At 42.3% G+C, this 26,730-nt stretch overlaps 1 protein-coding gene across 1 annotated transcript; it reads left to right on the forward strand.

Annotated features, from left to right (window-relative positions):
• The first annotated feature begins 2,373 nt into the window (after positions 1 to 2,373).
• LOC119776963 lies at positions 2,374 to 3,745 on the forward strand. Its single transcript, XM_038275632.1, has 5 exons — positions 2,374 to 2,492; positions 2,590 to 2,899; positions 2,988 to 3,069; positions 3,202 to 3,366; positions 3,466 to 3,745. Exons 2-5 carry the CDS (start codon positions 2,788 to 2,790, stop codon positions 3,743 to 3,745), a joined length of 639 nt encoding a protein of 212 aa, XP_038131560.1. The 5' UTR covers positions 2,374 to 2,492; positions 2,590 to 2,787.
• Positions 3,746 to 26,730: the final 22,985 nt, after the last annotated feature.

Consider the following 26,730-nt stretch of genomic DNA (forward strand, 5'->3'; position numbering starts at 1 on the left):
TAGGGCATTTGTCAAACACAACACCTTGACCAATGTCTGCTCATTATTACTCTTTCTTCAGAATGGTTGGGGCTGAAACAAATGAGCTGGCTAATATAAGTGTGGATGAATTAGTGTATGACTTCGACACACGGGATCCTCCTGGCCAAGACTCTGAATTCACCACAGAAACCACACAGAGTATCTTCTGAAGATGACCTGGTTGGCAAAACTGCAAACATTACCTTCAATGAGAATCTTCTGACTCTGGCCAGGCACTTGAGACTGCCACAGCAACAGTGCAGTTATGTTGACAGAGTGCTTGGGGTAGCATGCCCGGGTTCCCCACCATTTCAAGTGACTTTGAAACCTCGGGGGACTGCAGTAATTTTGGAATTTGTAAGTTAGATGACACTTCACCCCACCCCCCACACACTTCTTTTGAGTCCCTAGCCCCATTTCACATATGGGGACATGATAGCCAGTAAATGTATGAAGACTCTTAGAAGTCTGCTGGTAGAAAAGTTATGTACTTGTGTGAATTTGCATGTGTTGATTTTGTAAATGTATATTTTATTTTTAGATGTGGTGCTACTTTCTTTACAGTTATGCCCCTTCGGACACTCCTTGTGGAAGTGGAATTCTCAGCCAACCCTGAGGTTTGGTATGCAGGGCGGTGACTTCATGCTGTCTGCCAACATTCTCCTGTCTGGCAACAACTACAGGAAAGTAGCCTTGCTGTTCAAGTTTATGGCGATGGGGATGGTCTCAGAGTCAACTTTCTTCAGGATACAAGATGCCTACTGCATCGAGCCAGTGCAGGAGTACTGGGACAAAACCAGGGCAGAAGTCTTAGAAAGTCTTCGACAAAAGGACCGCGTTGTTGTCCTAGGTGAGGCCAACTTCTATTACACATACAATTCTGTCACCGGTTTTGATGGAAGGATTTACTCTGGAATCTGAGTATCTAATACCTGTAATGTTTGTTTTCAACAGGTGATGGCAGAATGGACTCCCCTGGTAAATTCAAGAGGCTTTTGTTGTTCGTCATGTTATGTTGTCTTATGGCCTGTATTTAGATTCATAATAAGTAGTGATGGGTCAATGAGGCGTCATGAAGCCTTTTGACACATTGCCAAACTGTATTGATATTGTGCCAATACTGTGTCACTGAATACTGACACCTGGTGGACCTTAAAAATCACTACAGGCAACCTGGTTGTCAGAGTTAACTGACACTGATTTGATGACCAAGTATGCACAATACAATTTAAATCATTGTATGTTGCAATGTATTTTATATTTTCAATTTAGTTAAACATGTATTTGATTTTTTTTTAGATATAGTCAATAAATAAAGTGAACTTGTATCATAATATAATAACCTCTAAGTAAACATGTTGTGTAGGAGGATGCTTGTGGACTGGCTTTTTTATTTATTTATTTTTTTAAATTCTTTGATGCCATGTCCTTTCAATCTGTTCTTAAATCGGAAATGCTGAGTATGACAAAGGGAGGAAGAACTACTCAGAGTAGCAGCTTTCTACTAAGGGTAGATCAGCTTTTTTTCTGAAACAACGCTCAGAATAAAGATGCACAACGCAACCTGCCCAACCCATCCATCAGTGGTGTGTTCCGATCAGCACCTGGCGCTCACAGAGCGAGACTGTGGTACACCATCACACCAGATTTGCAAAATAGTTAAAAAGTAACCATTATTAATTGTCATTTTGTTTACAGTTCAGCTTTGATTTTATTTACTGCGCAGCATAGCTTTGGTGTGCGCGCTGGTGTGCGCGCTGCTGTGTGCGAATGCACAAGTGTACAGCTTAGAGGGAATAGAAACAGATTGGTGCATCAGTCAGTTCGAAACAGTTCCAGTATCGGTCACATAACTTTCCCTTGTCGATACGCGCATCGACACCGGTTTTGCTCTATGAGCTCGACACATGCGCCGACGCATCGGTGTTGCCGGATCCATCACTAATAATAAGGATTGCCTACTATGTCTAATTTGTGAAGCTGTCTGAAGTAAACCCTCTTGTAGGAATGGTGTGTATCACTGTTAGTAACAGTTATTTGAGGTTCTGAAACTACTCAATTAGCATCACATTAGACCTTATTCTGTGCACAGCCCATGCAGTTCATCTCTCAATGTCTAGCCATTGTGTCCTGATCGACCAGTAGGCTGGACCACCCTTTTTCTGATGCTATTCATTTGTGTAGTTACAAACATGCTTGACATGTGCAAACTGTTTTTAAAAATGCACACATGTATGCTGACATCAGTGCTGTTGTTGCAGGTCATTGTGCACAGTTTTGCACATACACCACCATAGAGCAGGACTCCAGAGACATTGTCCACATCGTCTCTGTTGATAAGTTAGAAACCAACAGGAACTCTGTCATCATGGAGAAGGAGTGCTTTATTCGTACAATGGAAGCTCTCCTTCCAGAGCTTGCTATCAAAGAAGTTGTCACTGATGCCCACCCACAGATCAGTGCATTGTTGAGTGAGTTGTTTTTCCTGTATTATTTTAAGTCGGTTGAAATTGTATGTAGTGTTTTGGGTTGTGATATAGTTCAACATATTTTTTATTTTTTTTACAGATCCAGAGCGTGGTAAATACAAAGCATGGGGGATCCAACACTCATTGGATATATGGCATGCAGCTAAAAGTCTAAGCAAGAAGCTTCGACGGGTATGATTCACACTATTTGTACCTTTTGTAATAGACACATCTTGTCCACTTAATATTAGGTTGGGATATTAGGTTGGGTTAGTTTGGCGCTGAATATTGATGATTTATGTGTTACTCTTGTGTGCCCCACGTACGGGACGAGCACTCTTGGGCAACTGGGTGCTGTCAGCACGAGCCACTGGAGGAAGGCAGCCAGGAGAAGCCATGGATCAAACAAGGTATTTTCACTAAATTAATGCAGAAGTTGAACTCCCTGTCCAAATCTGTGTGTATGTGTATATGTGAATTGGAAGGTTATCATTACAGGTTCTGCCGCTCACAAGGCATTGGCTGGAGTTGTGCTCGACAAGCGATGGTTGGGCCTGGTGAAAACGTTCTTGAACTTCAGGTAAGCATCTAGTCATTCATTGCATAGAACAAGTTGTTGCTATTATTCCATCGTAGTCTCTAATTTGGGTATTTTTAGTCATTTCATGTTACTGTGTTATTCTCAACACCCATTCCTGTCCCACCTTTATAGGACCACATCTGATTTGGAGTCCTTCCAAAATCACCTCCTCATGTACTCATCCAAGCGGCACGCCTACACACCATTTGTCTACAAGACAAGGACACTACTGGCTGCCATTGACTACAACAAGCACAATGGGCGCCTTCCTGCACGCAACCTGGATGGTCGAAAAATGTATGTTTCTACCGTAATGTTTCTGTTGTGAATGTCTTACATTGTAAACAAATTTGGCTATATTGATTTCAACACATGGCTCTGTTTATTACTTTCTAGCTACAGACGCTCATACAACAAGAAGTCAAAGAGCTGGAGTGTCCACACCATGAAGGAAAAGAAGCAGTACAGCTACATTCCTGACCTTCAGAGGGCAATTCTGGCAAGGAGGCTGGGAAGTTGCAAAGGCCTTCCCCGCAAGCAGACTTTGAGGTCTGCTGACCCAAGGAGCCTTGGTTTGCTGGCACCGGAACAGCCACCACCTACAGCTAAACTTGTAAGCATACATGTGTCCCGTGGGGACTTGGGCCACAGAGACACAGAGGACCTGGAGGACTGAGCAGATGGATGTTTACGATGCAAAGCATTTGAATTCTGTAAATAGGAAGTTATGAGGCACTTTTCTCTTGTGGTGAAACATGTACAGATCTTTATTTGTAAATAAACTTTGAAAGCAACTTTGTTGTGCTGGTATGTCAATAAAGCAAAAATGTAAAAAATAGAATAGAACTATGTACAATTAGTTGAAAACTTTACAACAAGCGCTGCACCCTAAAACCAGTGTACTGGCCCCTTGGGTCAGGGAATTTATCCCTGATGCGACACACACAACAGCTGGGTATCACAACCCTGTTGCCCACACCCAGGCGTCCGTGCTGCCACAGGACAAACTGACGGTAAGCTGTATGCCTGAACTGCCGCTGGTCTACCCCAGGTTCAGGGTTATCCTCCAGGGCAAAGATGTCATTCCATGCAGCACGAGCCAGCCCCAACACACCCTCATCCAAAATATAATAGTCCATATGGCCCATTTTACTGACACAGTCCTGTGGTGACTGCCGACAGCACTTTCTCTCCAGATATGTGTCCATTTCTCTGCAGTTGCCACAGATGCACCAGTGTAGACCAGCTGGGTCAGGGACAAAGACAGGGCTCTCTGGAACGTCCAGGAAATGCATGACGTCAATCATCATTCCTGGTGACCGTTGCACCATTCTATCCAGAATTCTGTCCTTCTGGATAGGGTCCAGGGAATAAAGTTTGTCCTACAACACAACAATTAGTTTTATTATGTGACACTAAGAATATCTAAAATCTAATTAGTATTGTAGAAGCGAATTGTGTTGCCTCAGGTCATAGTGACCTTAAGCTCACAATAATTGAGAACACAGAGCAAGCAGTCTGGGAGCCACGTACACATTTTGGCAGTAACATTGTTTTGGCAGTAACAATGTGTTCACAGGCTATAAGCCGAGTCTTGAAAAACAAAATCATTAGGCCCACTCAAAGGCCCACTCGCACGCAATCCGGTCACAAGCCAAGTACTTCCAGGAAATGTTATCAGAGCGTCCAGTCGTGCACACACGTCCACACAGTGCAATGTTGAAACTATATAAACGCCCAGATTTGAAATGGGAGTTGAGAAAAGCCAGATGTGTTCTGTTGAAGTGTTCAGCGCTGTGTTACGTGTACTGAGGACAGCATGTGAATTTGATCTTTGAAATAAACGCTTCTTCTCCCGTCCTGGGGCAATCAGATGATCGACTGAAGGTGTCCTGATTTTCTGACCATTGAAAACCACCACATTTGATGCATTGGCCGAGCTGAGAAAAGAACCGGGTTAAGGTGAGCTGATCACATAAGCTGTTTGGAAGCTGGACACACATTTAAACTGTATCAGACGATTATCTGTTTGCCACTGGATGTTTGCTGCAGCATAAATTGGCATCTTGAGATAAATAGTAGCTGTCGAGAACTGGCTCGGATTTTTGTTTTTGGATGATTAATAGTAATCTGCTGAAGCGAGATTGCACCATAACTTTATAGAAATTGGTGGAAACTGGCGGTCACGGATTATAAGTGATGTATCATTATGAATGATGCAACTAATATGTATATCTCATTCTAGTGAGGAATTCTATTTCCTAGAACATGTCGCCGAGTTGCAGTTCGACCGAGCCTGAAGGGCTGTTGTTGTTGTTGAAAAATAGGCCTGAGTCCAGTGGGACTGTATTGAGATCTCGTATGTTGCTGTTGTTTATCTCCGGAGAAAGAAGCAACAGAGAGCAGTTTAGCTCTGTGTTGATGATGTTAGACCAAAAGTTGTTAAAAAGAGTTAAAAGTGCATGCAAATTAGTTGATATTGGCTGCTTGGGTCTATGAAGTTAAAGAATTATGTGCACAAATAATTTATTGCCATGGCATTTAATGGTATGAATGTCTAAGGAGCTCCGTGTGATTCTGTATTAACGTGTGACTCTGTGTGATTCTGTCTGACCGGTGCCGTTTGAAATGTGTGTGTTTGAAATCTAAGTGTACACTAAAAACATCTGTTTAAATTCAAACCTCCTTCCAGAATCTGTAATCAGATCTGCTTAATCACTGTAATTTAATCAGACTGAAAACAGTGTAAAGTAAGATCTAGTCCCTACAAAATGTAGAGATGTTTAATAACCTCTCCTAAGTGTCCCAGAGGACATAAGAGGTCAAAACAAAAGGAGGAAATAAAAGTCATTAAATAAGGGAAACAAAACATAAAAAGTGAAAATAATTGCATAAATAAGTCTAAAAACATAAAAGACTAAACAAAAGAAAGAAAGTGATCACTTTATATCTGCAAAAGACGTCTGCTTTCACTTTAATTGTAACTGCGTCACATTTTCTAATAACTGAGCTGCATGAAAAATAGGTGTCCAGTTGTTTGTTCTAACAGAAAAGGCTTAACTGTGCCCAATGTTTAAACATACTTGGTCGAAAAGTTGTTAATTATTACAGAACAATATGTTACGTAAACAGTGGATATAAGAAAAGTTTAAAAATTTGTAAGACAACATCTAAAAGTTTCAAAACAAGTTTTTCTTAGCAAAAGTCCCCCCTGCATTCCAAGCCCCCTCCCTTTTCCTCTCTCCTCCTATGAGCCTGTCTGTGTGTGCGCTGACACACACACCAAGCTGGAAGCTTAAAAACGCCACGACGTTCTGTATCTGTTAAATAGGACTATATATTACTATAAACGAAACTATGTTAGAAGCCGGCATGTGTCTGTCTGTCTGTCTGTCTTTATGTTCTTTGTCTGTCTGTCTGTTCTATGTTGTTTGTTCAATGTCAACATGTCCGTCTGGGGTATAAAATATTTGTTCTATTATGTTTCAGTGTAAACAGATCAAAAGGAGAATTAAACAGCAGATAATTAGATTACAGTTATGTTAAAACATAGATTAATATGACAATAAACATAAAATCCCATGAAGAACTGGATTCTCTCTATGCATCCACGTCCGGACATATGATGAGAAAGGTATGCAGGAAACCTGTTGCTAAAAAAGTCGAATTTCTGCACAATCTATTTGGATGCATTTTGAGTAATTCAGTAATGAGTGGGACCAAAGTCATCAGAAAATACTACAATACAAACAATGACAAAACTTTCTAAAAAGAAAATACAAATAATGTGCACAAGAAAATACGATCTGGTCTAGACAACTTCTATTATAAAGTGTTTGGTTTTAGTTATATTTTGTTTATGTTGGTTTGCAAATGCTATCAATGTTGCTGTGATTTTTGGAGTTGAACCTTTAGAGGAGCTGAAATTTATGCAGAGTGTTGATCCTCTTTTTCAAATGTTTATAAAAGTGAAAAACTATGGTCGATTTTATAAGAAATATATTGATTAATACATTTACATCTTACTATGTCTTGAAATTAACATGTTAAAGGTTAAAAAATCAATTTGTACTAAAAGTGCTGTAAACTCCCCCCTCCCTCCTTCCACCCACCCAGTAAGGTCCAAAATGGTTCTGGGTTCTGTCCCGAGGCAAACGGAAACTCAACACACACACATTTTCTACACACACACAGCTGCTTGTTTTCACTGAGAGGCAGAAGGAGAAGCACAGTTTCCAGAGTGCACACAGGGGCGATCATCATAAAAATGGGGCCCAGGTATTTAGAAGCATTTTTAACTGAAAACAATGTACAGATCGTTATACTAGAATGATATTGTGTACGGCATGTAAAGGGACTGATTCTGCAGCTTATATTTGATTATGATAAACCCCACATGATTAGACGAATCCTTTCTTTGCACATAGATGACAGAATTAGATTACTCCTGAGTTAAGTTGGTCTTACTGTAGCAAAGTGAATAAGTGAAACACTAATTATTAAGAATACTTAAAGGTGAATTTTCAAACAGAGCAAGTTACATTTATGCTAAGGATTTCTTAATGTAATTAACTTTTGATGAAACTTGATAGAACAAATACAACTAGACAATTATTAGGGGTAAGAGATAAATAAAATGAAGTCCATTTAACACCTTGAAGCAAAAGCTGGAAAGTGGTTTTGCTATGGGAAAATTATGATTTATAAAAAGTTTTTTCATAAAACAATTAAGAAGGCAAATTATTTTCCATGAATTTAATTAAACTTAAAACAGTATTATGGTTGTCTTAAATAATGGGTGTTGTGGAAGACGTGCATTATTATTTACAGAGTAATGAAAAATGGTATGTAGACACAGGAGTTGGATGAGTTTGGCTGAAAGGTTAGGATACGGTGCCCTGAGCCCAGGGGGGCTCGGAGAGGCACGAGAGTCGTCCAGACTTGTGACCAGCTGATTACTAAATGCCAAGGTGAGCCTGTTGAACTGAAGCCGTGCAGCTGAGACCGAATGAGGCGGAGACTGGAGGAATCACGGTCATCTAGCCGAAGCGGCTCGAGCAAAGAACACTGGCAGAACTAGAAAGTGCTGCAGCTAACATGAAAAGCTTGGAGGGAAGTGCTGGCCTTGTGGTTAGGGCATAGAGCTTGGAATCCTGAGGTTGCGAGTTTGAAACCCTCTTCTACGGACTGCCACTCTGGGTCTCTGAGCAAGACCCTTAACCCTGATTGCTCTCTGGTGCCCAACGATGGCAGCCACTGCTGAGATCAATAAAACTTCAATTAATTATTAAGCTCGGCCAAAATAGGAGATGTTTCTGTCGCTGGTTGCTGGACGTGAAGAAGCTGCAAAAAGCCAAACACATCAGATACTCAAATTAACACAGCTTTATGGTCAGAGTAAGTGAATTATGGTTTATTTATGTAGAACAGCAGAGATCAGCAAAACATTTACATTTACATGGTATCTAATATGATATCTATTCTGTCTTACAAAACAACCTATAGGTTTAACTGTACTTCTAATTCTAAAGCATCTATTGAAAACTGAATACAATAAAAATTTGTAATCAACGCCTTAGAGCAGTTGTGATTATCTTAATATAAACTTGCATTCCAAACCTTGTCATGATTTTCTTTATAGCAAAACTATTTTGTAACATCATAATGCATTATGTTCTGGTTCAGATACTTTCTAAAACAAACGTTTAACAAAATATGGTCAGCATTTAATATAGAATGATGTGAAGTTTGCTGAGCACATTATGAGACTTAGAACCAGCATGAGGAAGAATATCTCATATCACACTTAGTAGAGACATTTTAGGACTTAGAGAAAACATGCTGATCAGTTCATGCAATTAGAATTAAGTAACACTGAGATTTAGATAAGTTAATAACATTAGAGTAAGATTTTGTCCTTTCTTTTCTTTTCTTTTTTTCTGTTCATCTTAGAACAACTTGTTTCCAGCTTTGGGGGACAGAACTCACACTGACATTCTGTGTAAACCTGCTGAGGTTTACTTTACAAAGACTGAATCAATATTGGGAAACTAAAAGCAGTAATTAATAAGCTTCAAAATGTTCAGAATATGTTACTAATTGCCACTATGTCAATCATTACAACGGTTACATCCTGAATCCTATGGGATGCTGTTTGAACTTTATTTTACTTTTAGTTTGTTGTTGGAACAGTTAAGTTGAAAAACCACCAGCTATGATTGGTAAAGATTCAGCCAACAGTGAATCTACAGATGTTATTTCAAAATATTAGAAATCAGTTTTCTTCATTATGACTGTATTCTCTGCTAAGGTTGATAGACATGATGTATTCATTGATCAAAGGTTTGAATGGAAAAGATCAAACATTTCCAGAACAGTTTTATTTTAAGTACAAAGGCTCAGCCTCCTTAATGCAGGACACAATTTGGACCAGGTTTTAATTGCACATTCTGCATTAACAACGTACTAATTATTCTGCTTTAAGTTTCTCTTCACAGACGCTGCTAAACCTGAAACCTTTTCTGAAGGAAGACTCAAGGTTTGTGCCAAATGTCATAGTAAGGTAGGAAAACTATTAATGGATATTACATAGAGCTCTGCTGCTGATACGTTGGAATTGTTCCCAAATTCAGTGATTTAAAACAAACAGTCTATAGTATTAAGAACTAAATCAGAAGATAGAGACATGTGAAAATTAGGTGACTATGTTAGAATAGGTCATGATTCAAATTAATTAAATAGATACATTCAATAAGAACCTCCTAGTGATTATCTAGGCACAAAGTACAATGTAAGATTAACATGTTTACCTGTAAACTATATGGAATATAAATATTAGAGAATGCAAAAGAAGCTGCTAAACGTAAATATATCAGGAAACTTAAATTAAGACTGTCTACAACATAAAATAAAAAAAAAATTAAATCAGCAGGAGCCTATGCAGTATTTAAAGACAATGAATTTCCATAAATTAAAGATTCTATGAATCCTTAGATAATGCACTAGATGTACCTCTGTAAAAACTTTAAGTAAAACTAAGAAATCAACATTCAGACGAGTTTCACAATAATAATCCAAGATGTTTATTGAAGATAGACTTTCTCTCCCTCAGCATCAGGACTAGGTGTTTACTCAATAAGTTACAGAAATAGAGAATAATGTTTTAAATGTTTTTGTACAAAATGTTACTTGGATTTTGAATAAAACTCTTACATCCTAAAGTGAGAGCAACATGTATTTACTTCAATATATGAGGAAGTTATCCTTTTGAGGAAACTAATAATGCTTGAAACAGAACAAAGAAGCAGATCTGGTTCAAGAAGTGAAGATTTGATTATATTAATAGATGTAAGAGATTAGTTATGCTTTAGATTACATTAGATGATTCTACATGAAGCGTGGAATGAAAACTGTTTTACATCACTAAAGATTAATATAGAAACAAATCAGAATCCTAAATGCAGATGACAAAAGACTTAAAACAGATTATAGGCTAAAACAGACTAAATACAGTTCTAGCTCAAAGCCGAATAAAGTATGTTAATACTTACTCAAATATCTTTGTGTTTCGAAAGACATTTTTTTTTTCTGTCCGCCTCTCTCTTAGCTGTTTCATGGAGAGAGGAAAAAGTCACTCTGCATTCCAGTCTGATTAAGCAACTTCTGTGCGCCGTCCACAGGAAAACAACCTTTTATTTTTATTTTTTCTAGCGGGTGGAGAACTACAGGAATGATTAAGGTTAAAGTGGACACACTAACTTGTTTATGAATATCCAAGACGAAACGTTCAATCTTAAAAAGGTTATATTCCTAGTTCCAACTAATATTTAACAGAATAAACATTATAAATAAGTAAAAGTAAAAATGTATCTCTGCAGGGTTTGCAAGATCAAGGATTAGTTTAATTTAGAAATCATACTTTACACAAATAAGTTGAAAAGTTAATCATAATTTCGGTCTCCAATACGTAACGCAGATTGTCACACATGTTCTTAGTACATTTCTAACAGTAAAACACTGAATAAAAACAGGCCTTACAACTGGAAAAGCACCTTAAGATTTGAATTCAGGAATATTATGTTAATGTGAGATTATGTGATCCAAGTGTATGAACTGTCCAATAAATCCTAGATCTAGATGTCTTTACAAATGTTGTTATAAAGCACAGAAAGCCAGAATGCAGATTGTATTTAAAAATAATGTAGGATGGCACTCAACTTGCTTCCAGAGGAAAAAGGATTTTTGCTTTTATTCTCATTATTACTATGCTGCTAAAATCTTTAGTACTTCTTACTACTCTTGTGCATGAGAACCCTGGTTAACAAAATTGGAACAGAGGAACAGAAGGCTAAGATAATAAGGAACAATATTTTCAGTGTTTAAAATTTTTTTTAGAGCAAGGATCACCAAATTGCCCCCAGATGATGCCTCCACCCTGTGACAAAATGGCTGAGCCTCGGTACGCTATGGAGCCTGAGAAGAACACCTGAGAGCTGAGAGCGGTTTGACTATATTATTTCTTGTCTTTTCTTTCATAATCTAATTCCCATGTAAGAGGAACCTGTTTAAGGGCCGCATTGTAAATTCATATTATTATTTTACTCATGTTGTTTTTCTTTCCTTGTATCATTAACATATAATTGGGGATTGATGCACTTCGAGGAAAAGGACCCAGGAACTCTGTGATGAGAAGGACCTTACAGAGGAATAGAAAAGGTGATGAAGTTTTATTGTATTTATCTAACACTTAGCTGTGTTAACAAGTATTTAAGTTACAAGATTCCTGAAATAATGGTGGAGCGATTTTAAGCTGTAACACCGATTGCACAGTAGGATTGGACTGCCATTTTCTTTGAGTAAAGTTTTCTCCTGTTTTTGTTATCTTAGGAAGGTAAGATGATTGTAATTTATTTCATGTTTCTTTAAACAGGTAAGATGATCCAACAAAAGATAGACTATTTTATTTGTTGTTTTGGCCTGAGGTCCAATCTGAAGTCCTACAATCGTGTTACATGATTTATTTTATTATTATCAGAAAGGTTAATTCTCTGAGATTTAAATTTTATAGATTATTGGAGGATATTTGGAAATATTAATAATTGCAGATAAGGGAGAAGATACACTAAGAGACGATGGGACTTCACTGCAACAATTAAAAGTTCTCTTAATTTAATTTGAACATTAATTACAGAAACTGGACTCATGAAAAACAGGATGTGTTACATCTCTAGATTTCGTTTCAAGATACTGGTCAGTTTTTTCTTTCCTCTCAGGATCACATCTTATAGTGGGATTTAAGGACACTGGGACAAGGACGGCCCTCACTCTGGATCCACATAAGCCATGGACACATGAACGATATACGAGGCCCAGGGGGCCACGACAACCAAGGAGCAGACTGACTGAACTCAAATAATAAGGGAGGTACATCAAAGAGTAATGAAAGGACAAGAGGACCAGCGAACTCTAGCTACTCGTCGAAAGAATGCAACACCAAGGAGCGACCAGCAGATGGACGACCGAGAGGACCAGATGTGATGAAAGCATCACAGGAGGGAATGGGATCCTTCTCCAATTGAATTAGATAAGTCAAACACTACGTACAACAATAGGATTGGAATAATATGAATATTATTGTCTATGATTAGTTGATATTTGCTGATAAGAACACTAATTGTGGTTTTTCTGTCTTACTCATTTTGAGGGGATGGATTGTAAAGACCGGTGACTCCAGGCAGACTGCAAACCTTCAACTTCTGCCTGCAAAATACTAAAGGCGGGAACCTGTGATCCTGTGTTCATGCCTTTAAAAGCCAAGGACAGAGCCCTGAAGTGAAAGAACTATATTTTTGATTTTTTTCAACAGGAAAGAAGACCACACAAGTATCGATTATTATTGTATTCTGTAAATATAAACCTGATGATTGTAACATGCCATTGCTTTGCATTATAACCTGTATTACTGTTTTATTATTTCACATTGTAAACCATACATGGGCCGCTGTTTAGAGGACTGGGGACTCAGACTACTGACTGACTGACCTACTTAATTTTTCCTTTCTTTCATTTACCTAGCCTTATATACTACGACACACTATAACTAAGTTCGAGTTATTTGAAATGTTTTGAATAGTTATCCTTCACATATTAAGTAATATCAAGATTGGGTTGAAGGGTTCAAACAGTGTTGGTTTCACAGATCATCATGAGTAGCATGGTCAAGATGCGATTTGTGCTACGGCCGACGCCGGAGGAAGGATGGATGTTTGGGGGAAGCATGGGTCGATGGGATAGTTTCCTCTTAAATGAGTTTGAAATGAAAGAGTAAGATGCCCACAGGACGAAAAAGGGGTTTTCGATCCCATACTAATCGAATCATGGCCATGTGGAAAATGATGATCTTTCTTTGAAGGTTCAGTAATATTCACTTTGTTTTGTTATTTACTTTAGTTTTGTTATTAATCATGACATTTAATTTGTTTTTCTCAACTTGCATCCATACTGGGCTGCGTCGGTAACACTTAGATACCGTTTCATTTAAACTTCACATACACGTAAGTGCACTTAGATGCGTAATATTACCATCACTATGCAAATTCTCATCAGTACTTCATTTTCAATGAACTACAGGAGGGAATGTAGAAGCGAATTGTGTTGCCTCAGGTCATCGTGACCTTAAGCTCACAATAATTGAGAACACAGAGCAAGCAGTCTGGGAGCCACGTACACATTTTGGCAGTAACATTGTTTTGGCAGTAACAATGTGTTCACAGGCTATAAGCCGAGTCTTGAAAAACAAAATCATTAGGCCCACTCAAAGGCCCACTCGCACGCAATCCGGTCACAAGCCAAGTACTTCCAGGAAATGTTATCAGAGCGTCCAGTCGTGCACACACGTCCACACAGTGCAATGTTGAAACTATATAAACGCCCAGATTTGAAATGGGAGTTGAGAAAAGCCAGATGTGTTCTGTTGAAGTGTTCAGCGCTGTGTTACGTGTACTGAGGACAGCATGTGAATTTGATCTTTGAAATAAACGCTTCTTCTCCCGTCCTGGGGCAATCAGATGATCGACTGAAGGTGTCCTGATTTTCTGACCATTGAAAACCACCACAGTATCAGTGTTATTACACACCTTTATTTCAGCCTTGCGCCTGTCTTGGAGGTCCTGTAACCTCTTCTGTTCAGTTGAGTCCAGTCTTGCACCCCTCCACTTTGATGTTCTCTGCCTGGGTTTGGGCTTTGCACCCCTACCCCTTCCGCCTAAAGCTTGAACAGATAACTCAGACGAAGCTGATGTTGAAGATGATTCCTGCAATATTATCACAGAGTTGTTGTCAATAACAAGTTTAGCCTACATATAATAGCTCATAAGTCCTGAGCCTCAAACTATTTTTTGTCTATTCATACTATGGCAGACTATCTGATTATCTACCATACTATTTCAAATATTTCTGATGCATGCATTAGGTTGTTTAGACCATTTTAAATTCTTTGAAATGTACTAATTCAGTGCTCGAGGTACAAAACCACAGAAATCAGAACCCCCTTCCCCCAACGACAGTTGGATAAATGTATGGGAAACTCCAACTTGGCTAACTACAATCTTTGTTATTTAGACACATAGGCTACATAGCAAATAATGTATGAAAACATGCTAAATTTTCAAACTCGAAAATTGGAACAAAATAGTCACATACCGCAGTAGACATAGTGATTCATTGCATTCGCCTGTCTGTTAAGCTCAAAACAACGGTGCCTGGCTTGACGGAGAAACAAGGAGAACAGCTGAGCATATTTACGACAGTGCACTTTAACTTTCGCCCTCTGGGGGGAGCCTTGCTGGAAAATCCACACCGGTTGCATAGTGTACCTTTAATGTTTAATAACAATAAAAAAATCTAAAAAATAAGCAAAGGTTTCTTTTTCAAAAACAGCTGTTGTAGTATGATCATCAGGAGTCTGTTTGATGATTTTTGAGTGTCTGCACTGTATAATCACAGAGCTATTGATTAAAATAGGATGATATTAATGGTTAATAATAACAAAAGAATCTAAAAAAAAAAAGTAGCTGTTGTAGTGTGATCACCAAGAGCCCCTTGGTGTGTGTGGTGATTTTGGAGTCTCTGCACTTTATGGCAGTGGAGTTATTGATTTTTATTTGCAACGTTTTGCTGTTGTTTTACCATTTGCAGACGGTACTAACATTACATTATCACACCGTACTCTCAGTCACTCAGTAACTTAGCCTGTGAATTCCTTGCTAGCAGTTACTAGCGTAAACAAATAGGCACTAACGTTAAAGTGTACTAGGCTTCTTCAATTGGCTTACTTAAAAAGTATATGACTTACTCTTCATGTGACTCGACAGCGCAGACTCGCCCATTGTGAAAAGCTGCACATCTTTTTTGCAGACTTTACAAGAGGCAACTCGTGGGGTTTGTCCCCGTTTAATCCATAATTTGTATTTTTCATCTTCCAGCCAACGTTCATTGAAACGACAACCTCCTGGCATGGTGCCGTAGTGGTTTCATGGGGGCGGAGTCACACATGGAAATAGACTGGCTGATCGCAGTCACACATAAGCGAGCAGGTTTCATTTTCGGGCTCTCCAACATTTTATTTCTCCATTTAATAAACACACGATTCAGTTGGATAGGTATTTGTTGCGAAATTAATAGTTACAATTTCAAGCATTTTCAAGCATTTCATCCAAAATATAAGCACTTTTCAAACCTTGAAAACACAACGTCAAAATTCAAGCATTTTCTGTAACGTACAGGATTTTGGACCCAGGAAACAACTCAGAACGGTAAGCAGAATGCAACAGTTTTTATTTATAATGGAAGGCGAGGGGAGCGTACAGGCGGCTCTCGGTCAGGAAATCCCCTGTGGCGGAGACAACAGGTTAGTGATCAGCAATCAGAGAGCTAGAGAGGAACTGAGGCTGGATCACTAACCTGTTACTGGGTCGCAGGGTGGGCGATTAGCACCGCTTAGTGTCCGGGGCAGGAGTCCGATCGATGAAGGGGCTTGTGGAAACGGTGGCCGTTGAGCGGCGGATGGTCAGCTGAGGGCTTAGGCCGATGAGCTCCAGAGGCAGTTCGTTTGTGGATTCAGAGACGGGGTCCAAGCGAAGGTACAGAGGGGCAATCCAAAAGAGAGGTCCAGGTCCGTTCGAGGGTCCGTTTACTGGTTTGGATTCAGAGCAGGCAGTCAGAATCAGATAAGGGGTTTGGCAGGCTCGGAGAGAAAAAGGGCAAAAACAGGTCAGGTAACAGGTAGGCAGGCAAAAAGTAGAAGAGCTGGAAGGTACTCAAAAGATGGTTTGAGACGATCTGGCACTGGGAACAGATCCAAATGAGCTATATATAGAGGTGGGACCAATTAGAGATAATTGCAGGCAGGGTGGAGTGAGCAGGTGTGAGGAGTTGGAGATTAAGCCAGCACCAGTGCCGAGATCGTCACAGAGCCCCCCCCCTAAAGGGCGGATACCAGACGCCCCAGGCTGGTCAGGGTGGGTACTGTGGAAATCCCTGACGAGAGATTTGTCCAGGATGTACCGGGAAGGTACCCACTGCCGCTCCTCCGGACCATAGCCCTCCCAGTCAATGAGATACTGAAGACCCTTCCCCCACTTCCTGGACCTAAGAATGGGCCTCACCGTGTAGGCTGGGGAACCATCAACCAGACGGGCGGGAGGCGGGGGCCTGGAGGTGGGCACAAGGCAGGAGGTCTTGACAGGCTTAACCCGGGACACATGGAACGTAGGGTGAATCCTCATTGACGGTGGAAGGCGCAGACGGACCGCCACCGGGTTGATGACCTTGGAGACGGGGAAGGGGCCAATGAACCGAGGAGCCAGCTTCCTGCTCTCTACCTTGAGGGGAAGATCCCTGGTGGAAAGCCAAACTCTATCCCCAGGCTGATACAGAGGGGCCGGAATCCGTCGGCGATTGGCTGCCCGTACCTGAGAATGTAAGGAGGTAAGTATAGCCCTCCTAGCCCTTCTCCAGGCACGTTGGCACCTTAGTGCAGAAAGGCGGGCAGACGGGACCCTGGCCTCCCTCTCCATGACGGAAAACACTGGCGGCTGGAAGCCGTACACAACAAAGAAGGGAGAGAGCCCGGTGGAACTGGAGGGTGTGGAGTTGATGGCATGCTCCACCCGAGGCAGATTTTGGGACCAAGTAGTGGGGTCAGAATCACATAGAAGGCGAAGTTTAGCTTCGACCTCCTGATTGAGTCTCTCCGTTTGACCGTCGGTCTGGGGGTGAAAACCAGAGGAGAGGTTGACTGAGATCCCCAGTAAAGAGCAGAATTCCTGCCAGTAACGGGCCACAAACTGAGGACCCCTGTCTGAGACAATGTAGGAGGGGAGGCCATGCAGCCGGAAAACCTCCCTCGCCAGGATGAAGGCCATCTCCTTAGCAGAGGGGAGTTTAGCTAAGGGGACCAAGTGGACCATCTTAGAAAAGCGGTCCACAATGGTAAGGATTACGGAATTGCCCTTAGAAACAGGGAGGCCAGTGACAAAGTCCATTGACAAACTAGACCAGGGCCGGGAGGGAACAGGCAGAGGCCGGAGAAGGCCTGACGGGGGACGACGTGAGACTTTGGCTTGGCAACAACGGGTGCAGGCCGAGACAAAGTCCTTGACATCCCGGGTCAGGGTGGGCCACCAAAAACGGGAGCAAACAATATTTAAGGACTTGATAATGCCAGGGTGGCAAAACAGTCGGGAGCAGTGACAGAACTCGAGGACCTTACCCCGTAAGAGATCAGGAACAAAAAGTCTGTTTTCGGGGCAGGCCTCAGGAATATTCACCCCAACCAGGGAGTCTCTAACCTCTTGTTCCAGACCGAGCCGAGTAACACCACATCGAACCGAGTCAGGAAGAATATAGTCCTGTGCCCGATCATCGTCCTCTTCCAACTCGAAAATTCGAGAGAGGGCATCAGGCTTGACATTTCTGGAACCAGGCCTGTAAGAGAGAGTGAAGTGAAACCGACTAAAAAAAAGGGTCCACCTGGCTTGTCGGGGGTTGAGCCTCTTGGCCGTCCTGAGATACTCCAGATTCCGATGGTCTGTCCACACAAGAAAAGGCAGTTTAGATCCCTCCAGCCAGTGCCGCCACTCCTCCAATGCCAGCTTGACTGCCAAGAGCTCCCGGTCGCCCACATCATAGTTCTTCTCAGCTGGAGACAGCTTCCTGGAAAAGAAGGCACATGGGTGAACTCTGCCTTCTTCTGTCCTCTGGCTGAGGACTGCCCCAACACCCACACTGGAGGCATCAACCTCAACAATGAACTGCCTTTCCGGGTCAGGGGATACCAAAACCGGGGCAGAGGTAAACAGGAGCTTTAGTTTGTGAAAAGCCTGGTCTGCCTTTTCATTCCAGTTGAACCTCGCTTTAACTGAGGTCAGGGCATGGAGAGGGGCAGCGACTCGGCTATAATTCCGAATAAACCTTCTGTAAAAGTTGGCGAAGCCAAGAAACCGCTGAAGCTGCTTGCGGTCGGTTGGTGTGGGCCATTCTGTGACTGACCGGACCTTGGCAGGATCCATGGCCATCCGGCCAGGGGACAGGACAAAACCCAAAAAGGCAGTGGTAGTCACATGAAACTCACACTTCTCCGCTTTGACATATAACTGATTCTGTAAAAGTCGAAGCAGAACAGAGCGAACGTGTTGTCTATGGGAAATGGGGTCTGTTGAGTAGATCAGGATGTCGTCAAGGTAAACAAAGACGAACCTCCCAATCATATCCCTGAGGACTTCATTCACAAGGTTCTGGAAGACAGCGGGTGCATTTGTGAGACCAAAGGGCATTACCAGGTACTCATAATGACCCGTGGGAGTGTTAAAAGCTGTCTTCCACTCATCCCCCTCCCTTATCCGGACCAGGTGATAGGCGTTTCTAAGATCCAACTTAGTGAACAATTTAGCCCCCCTGACCTGATCGAATGCCGTGTTCATCAGAGGAATAGGGTATCGGTTCTTAACCGAGATGTCATTCAGCCCCCTGTAGTCAATGCAGGGACGGAGTGAACCATCCTTCTTCCCCACAAAAAAAACCCCCGCGCCAGCAGGCGAGGAGGAGGGGCGGATAATACCTGCCCTCAGAAAATCCTCAATATACTTCTGCATGGCCTCAGACTCAGGGGGAGAAAGAGAAAAAAGGCGGCCCCTAGGGGGAGTGGTTCCGGGGAGCAGGTCGATGCAACAGTCATAAGGGCGGTGAGGAGGCAAACTAGTGGCTTTGGCTTTATTAAACACCTCCTTAAGGTCGTGATACTCAGAGGGAACCCGGGAAAGGTCAGGGTAGGTCTCCTCAGGCTTACTCACGGGTGACTGGAGAGGTTGGGCCGACCTCAAACAGGAGGCAGAACAGGAAGAAGCCCAGCCAGTAACCTCCCCCCTCCGCCAGTCTATAAGAGGGTTGTGTTTCTTGAGCCAGGTGCTGCCCAAGACAATGGGGACCTGAGGAGAGTTAATGATCATAAATGTGATGACTTCGCTGTGATTACCTCCAATCAGAAGCCCGACAGGTTCGGAGACCAGATGAGAGTGATGCAACTTATGGCCGTCCAGTGCTAGGATGCTGTGAGAAGACGGGTCTGGAAGAAGCTGGATGTTAAGTCTCTTGGCCAGTCCTTCATCCATAAACTCGGTATCGGCCCCAGAATCAATAAAGACAGACAGGTCATGAGTTCTGGCAGAGACAGAAATAGTAGCAGGTAGCAGAAAATCGGAGGAGACGTAGACCCTGGTATGACTCAGTAGGGATCTCCCCCCCCCTACTGAGTCTGCCCTTTTAACGGACAGGTGTTGGCTCGGTGTCCCTCTCCTCCACAGTAGAGACAGAGGTTATGTTGGAACCTGCGGCACCGCTCTTCAATAGTGAGTCTAGTTCTCCCTAACTGCATAGGCTCAGGGTCTGCCAGAACCTGAGGGGGCGGCAGCGCTGCCTGATTAGGGGAGGACGAAGATGGTCGGGAAAAAGTTGAGCGGCGTTCCCTCCACCGTTCCATAAGACGGAGATCGATGCGGGTAGCTAAGTCCTCTAGTTGCTTCAGGGTTCTAGGGTAATCTCTGGTAGCGAGCTCATCTTTAATTCTATCATTCAACCCAGTGATAAAGACATCCATGAGGGCGGGCTCGTTCCACGGGCTTTCGGCCGCTAAAAGGTGAAAGTTAATGATGTATTCAGAAACTGGCCTGTCTCCTTGTCTCAGAGACAAAAGCCCCCTAGTGGACTCCCTGCTGGGCAATATTGGGCTGAACACTCTAATTAACTCCCTGGAGAACTCATAATACGAGTGGCATAATGGGGAGTCGTTCTGCCACTCAGAGGTTCCCCATAGTCTCGCTTTACCAGTGAGAAGGGAAATAACATAAGCAACTCTTGAACGCTCAGTGGGGTAGGAGGAGGGTTGCAGTTCAAAATGAATCTCACATTGGGTGAGAAAAGCCCGACAATGCTCGGGATCGCCCCTAAAGAGCTCTGGCGGAGTCAGACGCGGTTCAGGAAATGACGTCACAGCACGTGACGCGGAATCAGGAACTGTTTGCGGAAGTGGTGGGGCTGGGGGAGCCTGGTTACGAAGATGGTGTAAAATTTCGTTCACGCCGGATTCTAAGTCTGAAATGGATTTTTCCACGCCGGCCCACCACTGACCGTCTGGTGATGGGTCCATGTTTGGCCAGATCGTACTGTAACGTACAGGATTTTGGACCCAGGAAACAACTCAGAACGGTAAGCAGAATGCAACAGTTTTTATTTATAATGGAAGGCGAGGGGAGCGTACAGGCGGCTCTCGGTCAGGAAATCCCCTGTGGCGGAGACAACAGGTTAGTGATCAGCAATCAGAGAGCTAGAGAGGAACTGAGGCTGGATCACTAACCTGTTACTGGGTCGCAGGGTGGGCGATTAGCACCGCTTAGAGTCCGGGGCAGGAGTCCGATCGATGAAGGGGCTTGTGGAAACGGTGGCCGTTGAGCGGCGGATGGTCAGCTGAGGGCTTAGGCCGATGAGCTCCAGAGGCAGTTCGTTTGTGGATTCAGAGACGGGGTCCAAGCGAAGGTACAGAGGGGCAATCCAAAAGAGAGGTCCAGGTCCGTTCGAGGGTCCGTTTACTGGTTTGGATTCAGAGCAGGCAGTCAGAATCAGATAAGGGGTTTGGCAGGCTCGGAGAGAAAAAGGGCAAAAACAGGTCAGGTAACAGGTAGGCAGGCAAAAAGTAGAAGAGCTGGAAGGTACTCAAAAGATGGTTTGAGACGATCTGGCACTGGGAACAGATCCAAATGAGCTATATATAGAGGTGGGACCAATTAGAGATAATTGCAGGCAGGGTGGAGTGAGCAGGTGTGAGGAGTTGGAGATTAAGCCAGCACCAGTGCCGAGATCGTCACATTTTCAAGGATTTCCAGCACCCGTACGAACCCTGTAAAAGCATAAATTGTCGTCTCGATCACTGTGTAAAGAGCAGCCATGTTGCGCGCTACTGGTCGACGTCACTGTGCGTTGCTACACAGTGTAGCAACGCACAGAGACGTCACAGGATGAAAAAAAAGATTGTAGCTTGTAGAGTCTCACTCTACAAGCTACCACCGTTGTGCACAGCTTCAACAATTATTTTGGATTTCGGGAGGACTTCGCCATTGAAATTCGCGAGAGCTATTGTTGAAGCAACAGCGACCACGTGCATGGCAGTTGGATGTTCCAATACATCGGGTAAAAGAGAAAAAAAAACAAAACAAAACATTAGTTTTCGCCGTTATATTATCAGGCGGAGGAATATTTCTGCCATTGTCTGTAGTGCGGCAGTTTACAGCGCAAACACACAAAGAAAAAGAAACACGAGTGCATTTATTGTCCAGTATGTAATAGTTTTATCTTTAAAGTACTTTCAGCAGTTAGAATTCTGATTTTGACCGGGCTTTTCCTTTAACAAGTTTCCCAATGTCGTGCTGTTGTGCACAGCAGTTCCTAATTCAAGGAACCGTTTTGCACAGCCCCGATCAACAATAGGAAGAGGACTTCACCATTGAAATTTGTTAGAGCTATTGTTTAAGCAACAGTGATCACGTGCGTGGCCGTTGGATGTTCCGGTACATAGGGAAAAAGTGAAATAAAACACATTACGGTTTTCACCGTGACGTTATGAGGCGGAAGAATATTTCCCTCATTGTCTGTAGTGCAGCAGTTTAGAGCACAAACAAGCGAGTTTAGAAGTTTTGTCGTGTTGTAGTAATAAATCCAAAGTGTAGGCTTATGTCTATAATCTAAATAACACAGATTGAAATGTTTATATCTTGTTTTCTATTCTTCAGTGGACCTGGCACAACAACAGAACATGACCACAGCGTTGACCTGTTTGAACGTGCAGATATTGGAGACACACAGATAAAAGGTATGATGATTGCTAGAAAATGTTGATGATGAGAAAACAATATCAACATTATTGACTGTTGATAAACAAGTTGTTTAAAGTTGCAAAGTAATGCAATTGTAGGAATACTTTAACCAATAACGGGAAAGTTATGAAAATTGCAGTGTTTGATAAGTAATAAAAAGAAAAAGAAAAAATAAGCAACATTAGTTGCCATTGACATGCATACAATAGATATTTTTTAGTGTGTTTGTTTCGGTCTAAACCTGTACCACATGTGTTGTACTGTTAAAAATAAGAATCGTATCCTTTATGAAAACATTTTTAATTTTGATCAATTGGTAAGGATCCAAATCAATGAATGCTCTAACCACATGCTTGGAGTCTAAGGGAGTCTTGTTAACATTGTGATATGATAACTACAAATCTGGTGTTATTTGTTTTCAGTGCATTTAATATTTTACAATGAAAATACAATTTACTTTTAAGAAAATTCAGTTTTGTGTACCTGTGATATGTGTTCAGTGAATTTAATAATTTACGATAAAAACACAACATTAAATTGTTTTGTGGCTCCTCCTGAGATTACATGGTTCACCTGCTCACAAAAACTATTTTCTTTTCCAGATAAACAACAAGGACTGTGTTGGGATGTAAAGACAACTGAAGAGGCGGCGCTCAACCACGCGGATTTGCCCCAAACAAGTTACGACGTAGGTTAGTAATAGTTGTATTTTTTTCAATGTCAAAACCACTAATTTTGTTTTTGTTTTACACGTTTGACTTTTTGCTTAATCTTGAAATCTTACATTTCATAATAACTATTTCATAATAAAGCAAGACTATACAAAAACTTAATGTAGGCAGATTTACAACTCCACCAGCACCCATACAAAATTGATCATGTAAATATCAATGTTATTACAGATATATCAAAGGCCAAGGACCGGATTGCTGAAATGGACGACTCTGGAAAATTCCAACTTCTTCAGACCAGAAAACCACCCAAATCTTTCACTTTCCCTGCCAGAGACTTTAAAGACAACCGAAGAGCCAGTGGGGTGACCAAAAGGACATGCCAGAGGGACTGGCTGGACGAGTATGACTTTTTATCATACTCTGCCCAGGAAGATGGCGTGTATTGCTTGCCATGAATTTAGTTTCCCGTTGAGAGTCAGAGTAGGAGGGCTATTATTTTGATAGACCTGCCATTTACCAACTGGAGAAAGTTCACTGAACAAATTACTACACACATGCAACTGCAATACCACCAGAGTTCTGATGCAAAATTTCATGCATTTGTGGATGTAATGAATGGTCAACAAACAAGGATTAACCACATGTTGAATTCTGAGATAGATAAACGTGTTGCAGAAAATAGACTGTTCCTCTCATCAGTTGTGAAATCTATAGTGCTGTGTGGGCTTCAGGGCTTTGCCCTAAGAGGCCACCGAGATGATCCTACATCAGAAAGTCGAAACAAAGGCAACTTTCTTGCACTTCTCAAGTTCAGACAAGAAGCAGGCGATGGCCCACTTAAAAATTACTTGGACTCATGTGGTCAAAATGCAAAATACATTTCTAAAACGTCTCAAAACGATTTGCTTGACTGTATCAAAGAGTATATTCAAAGCACAATTGTGCATGATGTGCTGAGTCAGGATTGGGGGCCATACTATGCTGTAATAGCTGATGAGGTCACTGATGTTTAAAACTGTGAACAACTAGGTGTGTGTATTCGCTACGTGAAAGATGGCATTCCTTTTGAAAGATTAATAGATTTTGTTGGATGTGATTCCATAACAGGGGAAGCAATATGTAAAAACCTTTTGACCTCTTTAAAAAAGTTGGTGTTGGGATCTGGAGAAGTTCCACCTTTCTCCAGCAGAGTTCGCCGTGGATCCTCCTGAGCTGAGCCTTCGACACACCTGAGGCGCATCTCATCATCAGGAGGATCCTCCAGTATATAACTGAACTCTGCTGAACTAAACGATCTCTGGACCCAACAGTTCCTCTCTCAAAGCCAAACCCAGACTCCTCAAGGTATAAATCAGAAACTCTCAAACTCAAACTCATCTGCTCCCAAGCTAACTTAACTGTCATCCTCACAGACTCCAGTGAACCTGCCCCAAGGCCTGAACCAGTTCCTGTGTTTAATCCATGTGCTTGTGCTTAATAAAACTTGTTAAACTTTTCATCTGTCTCCGTGGTGTTCTGCATACTGGGCTTTTCTGAAACCCATCATGACAGAACACTGCGGCCAAACACAAGGCCCAGCAGATCACCTCCGTCGTCGGTTGGAAGAGCAAAAGGCTCAAATTCATGGACACGCTCAGGCCCTTCGTGAGTTAAACACCCACATTGAAATACAGAACCAAATGATTCAAAGCTATGCTAACAACTTCAGCAGTGCTAACGCCACGCCGGTAGCACAACCATTTCCGGGTCCAGTTCCGCCTCCGAGGTCACCAGCAGTGACGTCATCACCTGAGTTCCGACCTAGTCTTCCTGAAAAGTTTTCAGGTAATATGAAAGACTGTAAGGGATTTTTGTTTCAATGCCGTTTAATTTTTCAAAACTCTCCTGGCAGTTTCCCAACGGATCATAAGAAAATAACTTTTATTTTGTCCCAATTGACCGGAAGAGCCCTAGAGTGGGCGGAGGCAAGGTTTGCCTCCGAAGAAAGCCTTAGTTGTCAATACTCTGATTTTGTTTCAGAGTTTTCTCAAGTATTTAACCAAGAAACGGACCAAACAGTAGACTCTTGTGCTCTTTTGAATCTTAGACAGGGGAATTCTTCAGTAGCTGATTTCTCAATAAACTTCCGGGTCAAAGCCACAGCTTCCGGATGGAATCAATGTGCCTTAAAAAGTGCTTATTTTAAGGCTTTAAACGAAAACATTAAAGATGAGCTTGCAACCCACGACGAACCAGCAACTCTTGAGGAATTAATCCGCCTGACAATTAGGCTGGATAACAGGATCCGAGCCAGATACAGCTCTAAACCAAGGAATCATGGTTTTTTCGATTCTGCCCCTGCTTCTAATAATGTGACTTTTTTTTCTGCTCCCACAGAACTTTTTTCCAAGCCGAGGTCTAAGACCCAGTCTCTCCCTTTGCCAGTCCAGGCCTCTCATGCAGTAGAAACGGAAGCCGAACCCATGCAGGTTGGACATACGAGGCTAACTCCTGAGGAAAGGCTAAGACGTGTCAGGAGCAAGCTATGTATCTACTGTGGTGAGAGTGGCCATTTCATTGCTTCATGCCCAGCTAAATCAAAAGCCGGGGCCCGTCAGAGGATCTGAGGAGTCTGACGGGCCATGTAAACTCTGAGAAATCTCCTCACCTGATGCTCCCAGCCACATTATTCTTCTCAGATCAGAATCTCACATTATCTGCCTTCATCGATTCAGACTGTGAACGGAATTTAATAGACTCCAACCTGGTCCAGCAGCTACAGATAGAAACTATTCCTCTAACCCAGCCTCTCTGTGTCTCCGCAATTGATGGGAAGAGACTTCACCAAGTCACCCACCAAACACAACCCCTCGAGCTGTTAATCTCAGGTAACCATCGTGAAACCTTAACATTTTTTGTTTTTCCCTCTGCATGTTTCCCTCTGGTGCTGGGTTTTGAGTGGCCGGAACGACATAACCCCCATATAAACTGGACTGATCGTCATGTTGAGTCTTGGTCTACCTCATGTCGTGAAACGTGCCTCCGTTCAGCAGCTCCCGCTGTGAGGTCTCCTAGAGGCGGGGGGGAGATGGACTCTCCTGACCTTTTTTCTGTCCCTTCTGAGTACCATGATTTGGCTCCTGTCTTCAGTAAGGTCAGTGCTATGTCCCTTCCACCTCACAGACCATATGACTGTGCAATCGAACTATTACCTGGAGCACCTCTACCCAGTAGTAGACTTTATAATATCTCCAAACCTGAACGAGAAACGATGGAGAAATATATTAATGAGTCATTAGCTGCTGGAATAATTCGCCCCTCTTCATCTCCGTTGGGAGCTGGGTTCTTTTTTGTCGGCAAGAAGGATGGTTCACTAAGACCTTGTATCGACTACAGAGGCTTGAACCAAATCACTGTTAAAAATAAGTACCCACTTCCACTACTAGCATCAGCATTCGAACCAGTACAAGGGGCTACTGTCTTTACTAAGCTCGATTTAAGGAACGCCTATCACCTTCTCAGAATAAGAGAAGGAGATGAATGGAAGACAGCCTTTAAGACTCCCCTGGGCCAGTTTGAGTATTTAG

This window comes from Cyprinodon tularosa, unplaced genomic scaffold (genome assembly GCF_016077235.1).
Source record: "Cyprinodon tularosa strain WSP-4 unplaced genomic scaffold, ASM1607723v1 ctg970, whole genome shotgun sequence".
NCBI classification, from domain to species: Eukaryota; Metazoa; Chordata; class Actinopteri; order Cyprinodontiformes; family Cyprinodontidae; genus Cyprinodon; species Cyprinodon tularosa.

What these genes read in the sequence shown, in the direction of transcription:
- LOC119776963 (XM_038275632.1), top strand. Translation starts at nt 2,788, where the DNA reads ATGTGTTACTCTTGTGTGCCCCACGTACGGGACGAGCACTCTTGGGCA. An exon ending in GAAGCCATGGATCAAACAAG is followed by an intron (nt 2,900 to 2,987) that starts GTATTTTCACTA and finishes TTATCATTACAG; the next exon opens with GTTCTGCCGCTCACAAGGCA. An exon ending in AAAACGTTCTTGAACTTCAG is followed by an intron (nt 3,070 to 3,201) that starts GTAAGCATCTAG and finishes CCACCTTTATAG; the next exon opens with GACCACATCTGATTTGGAGT.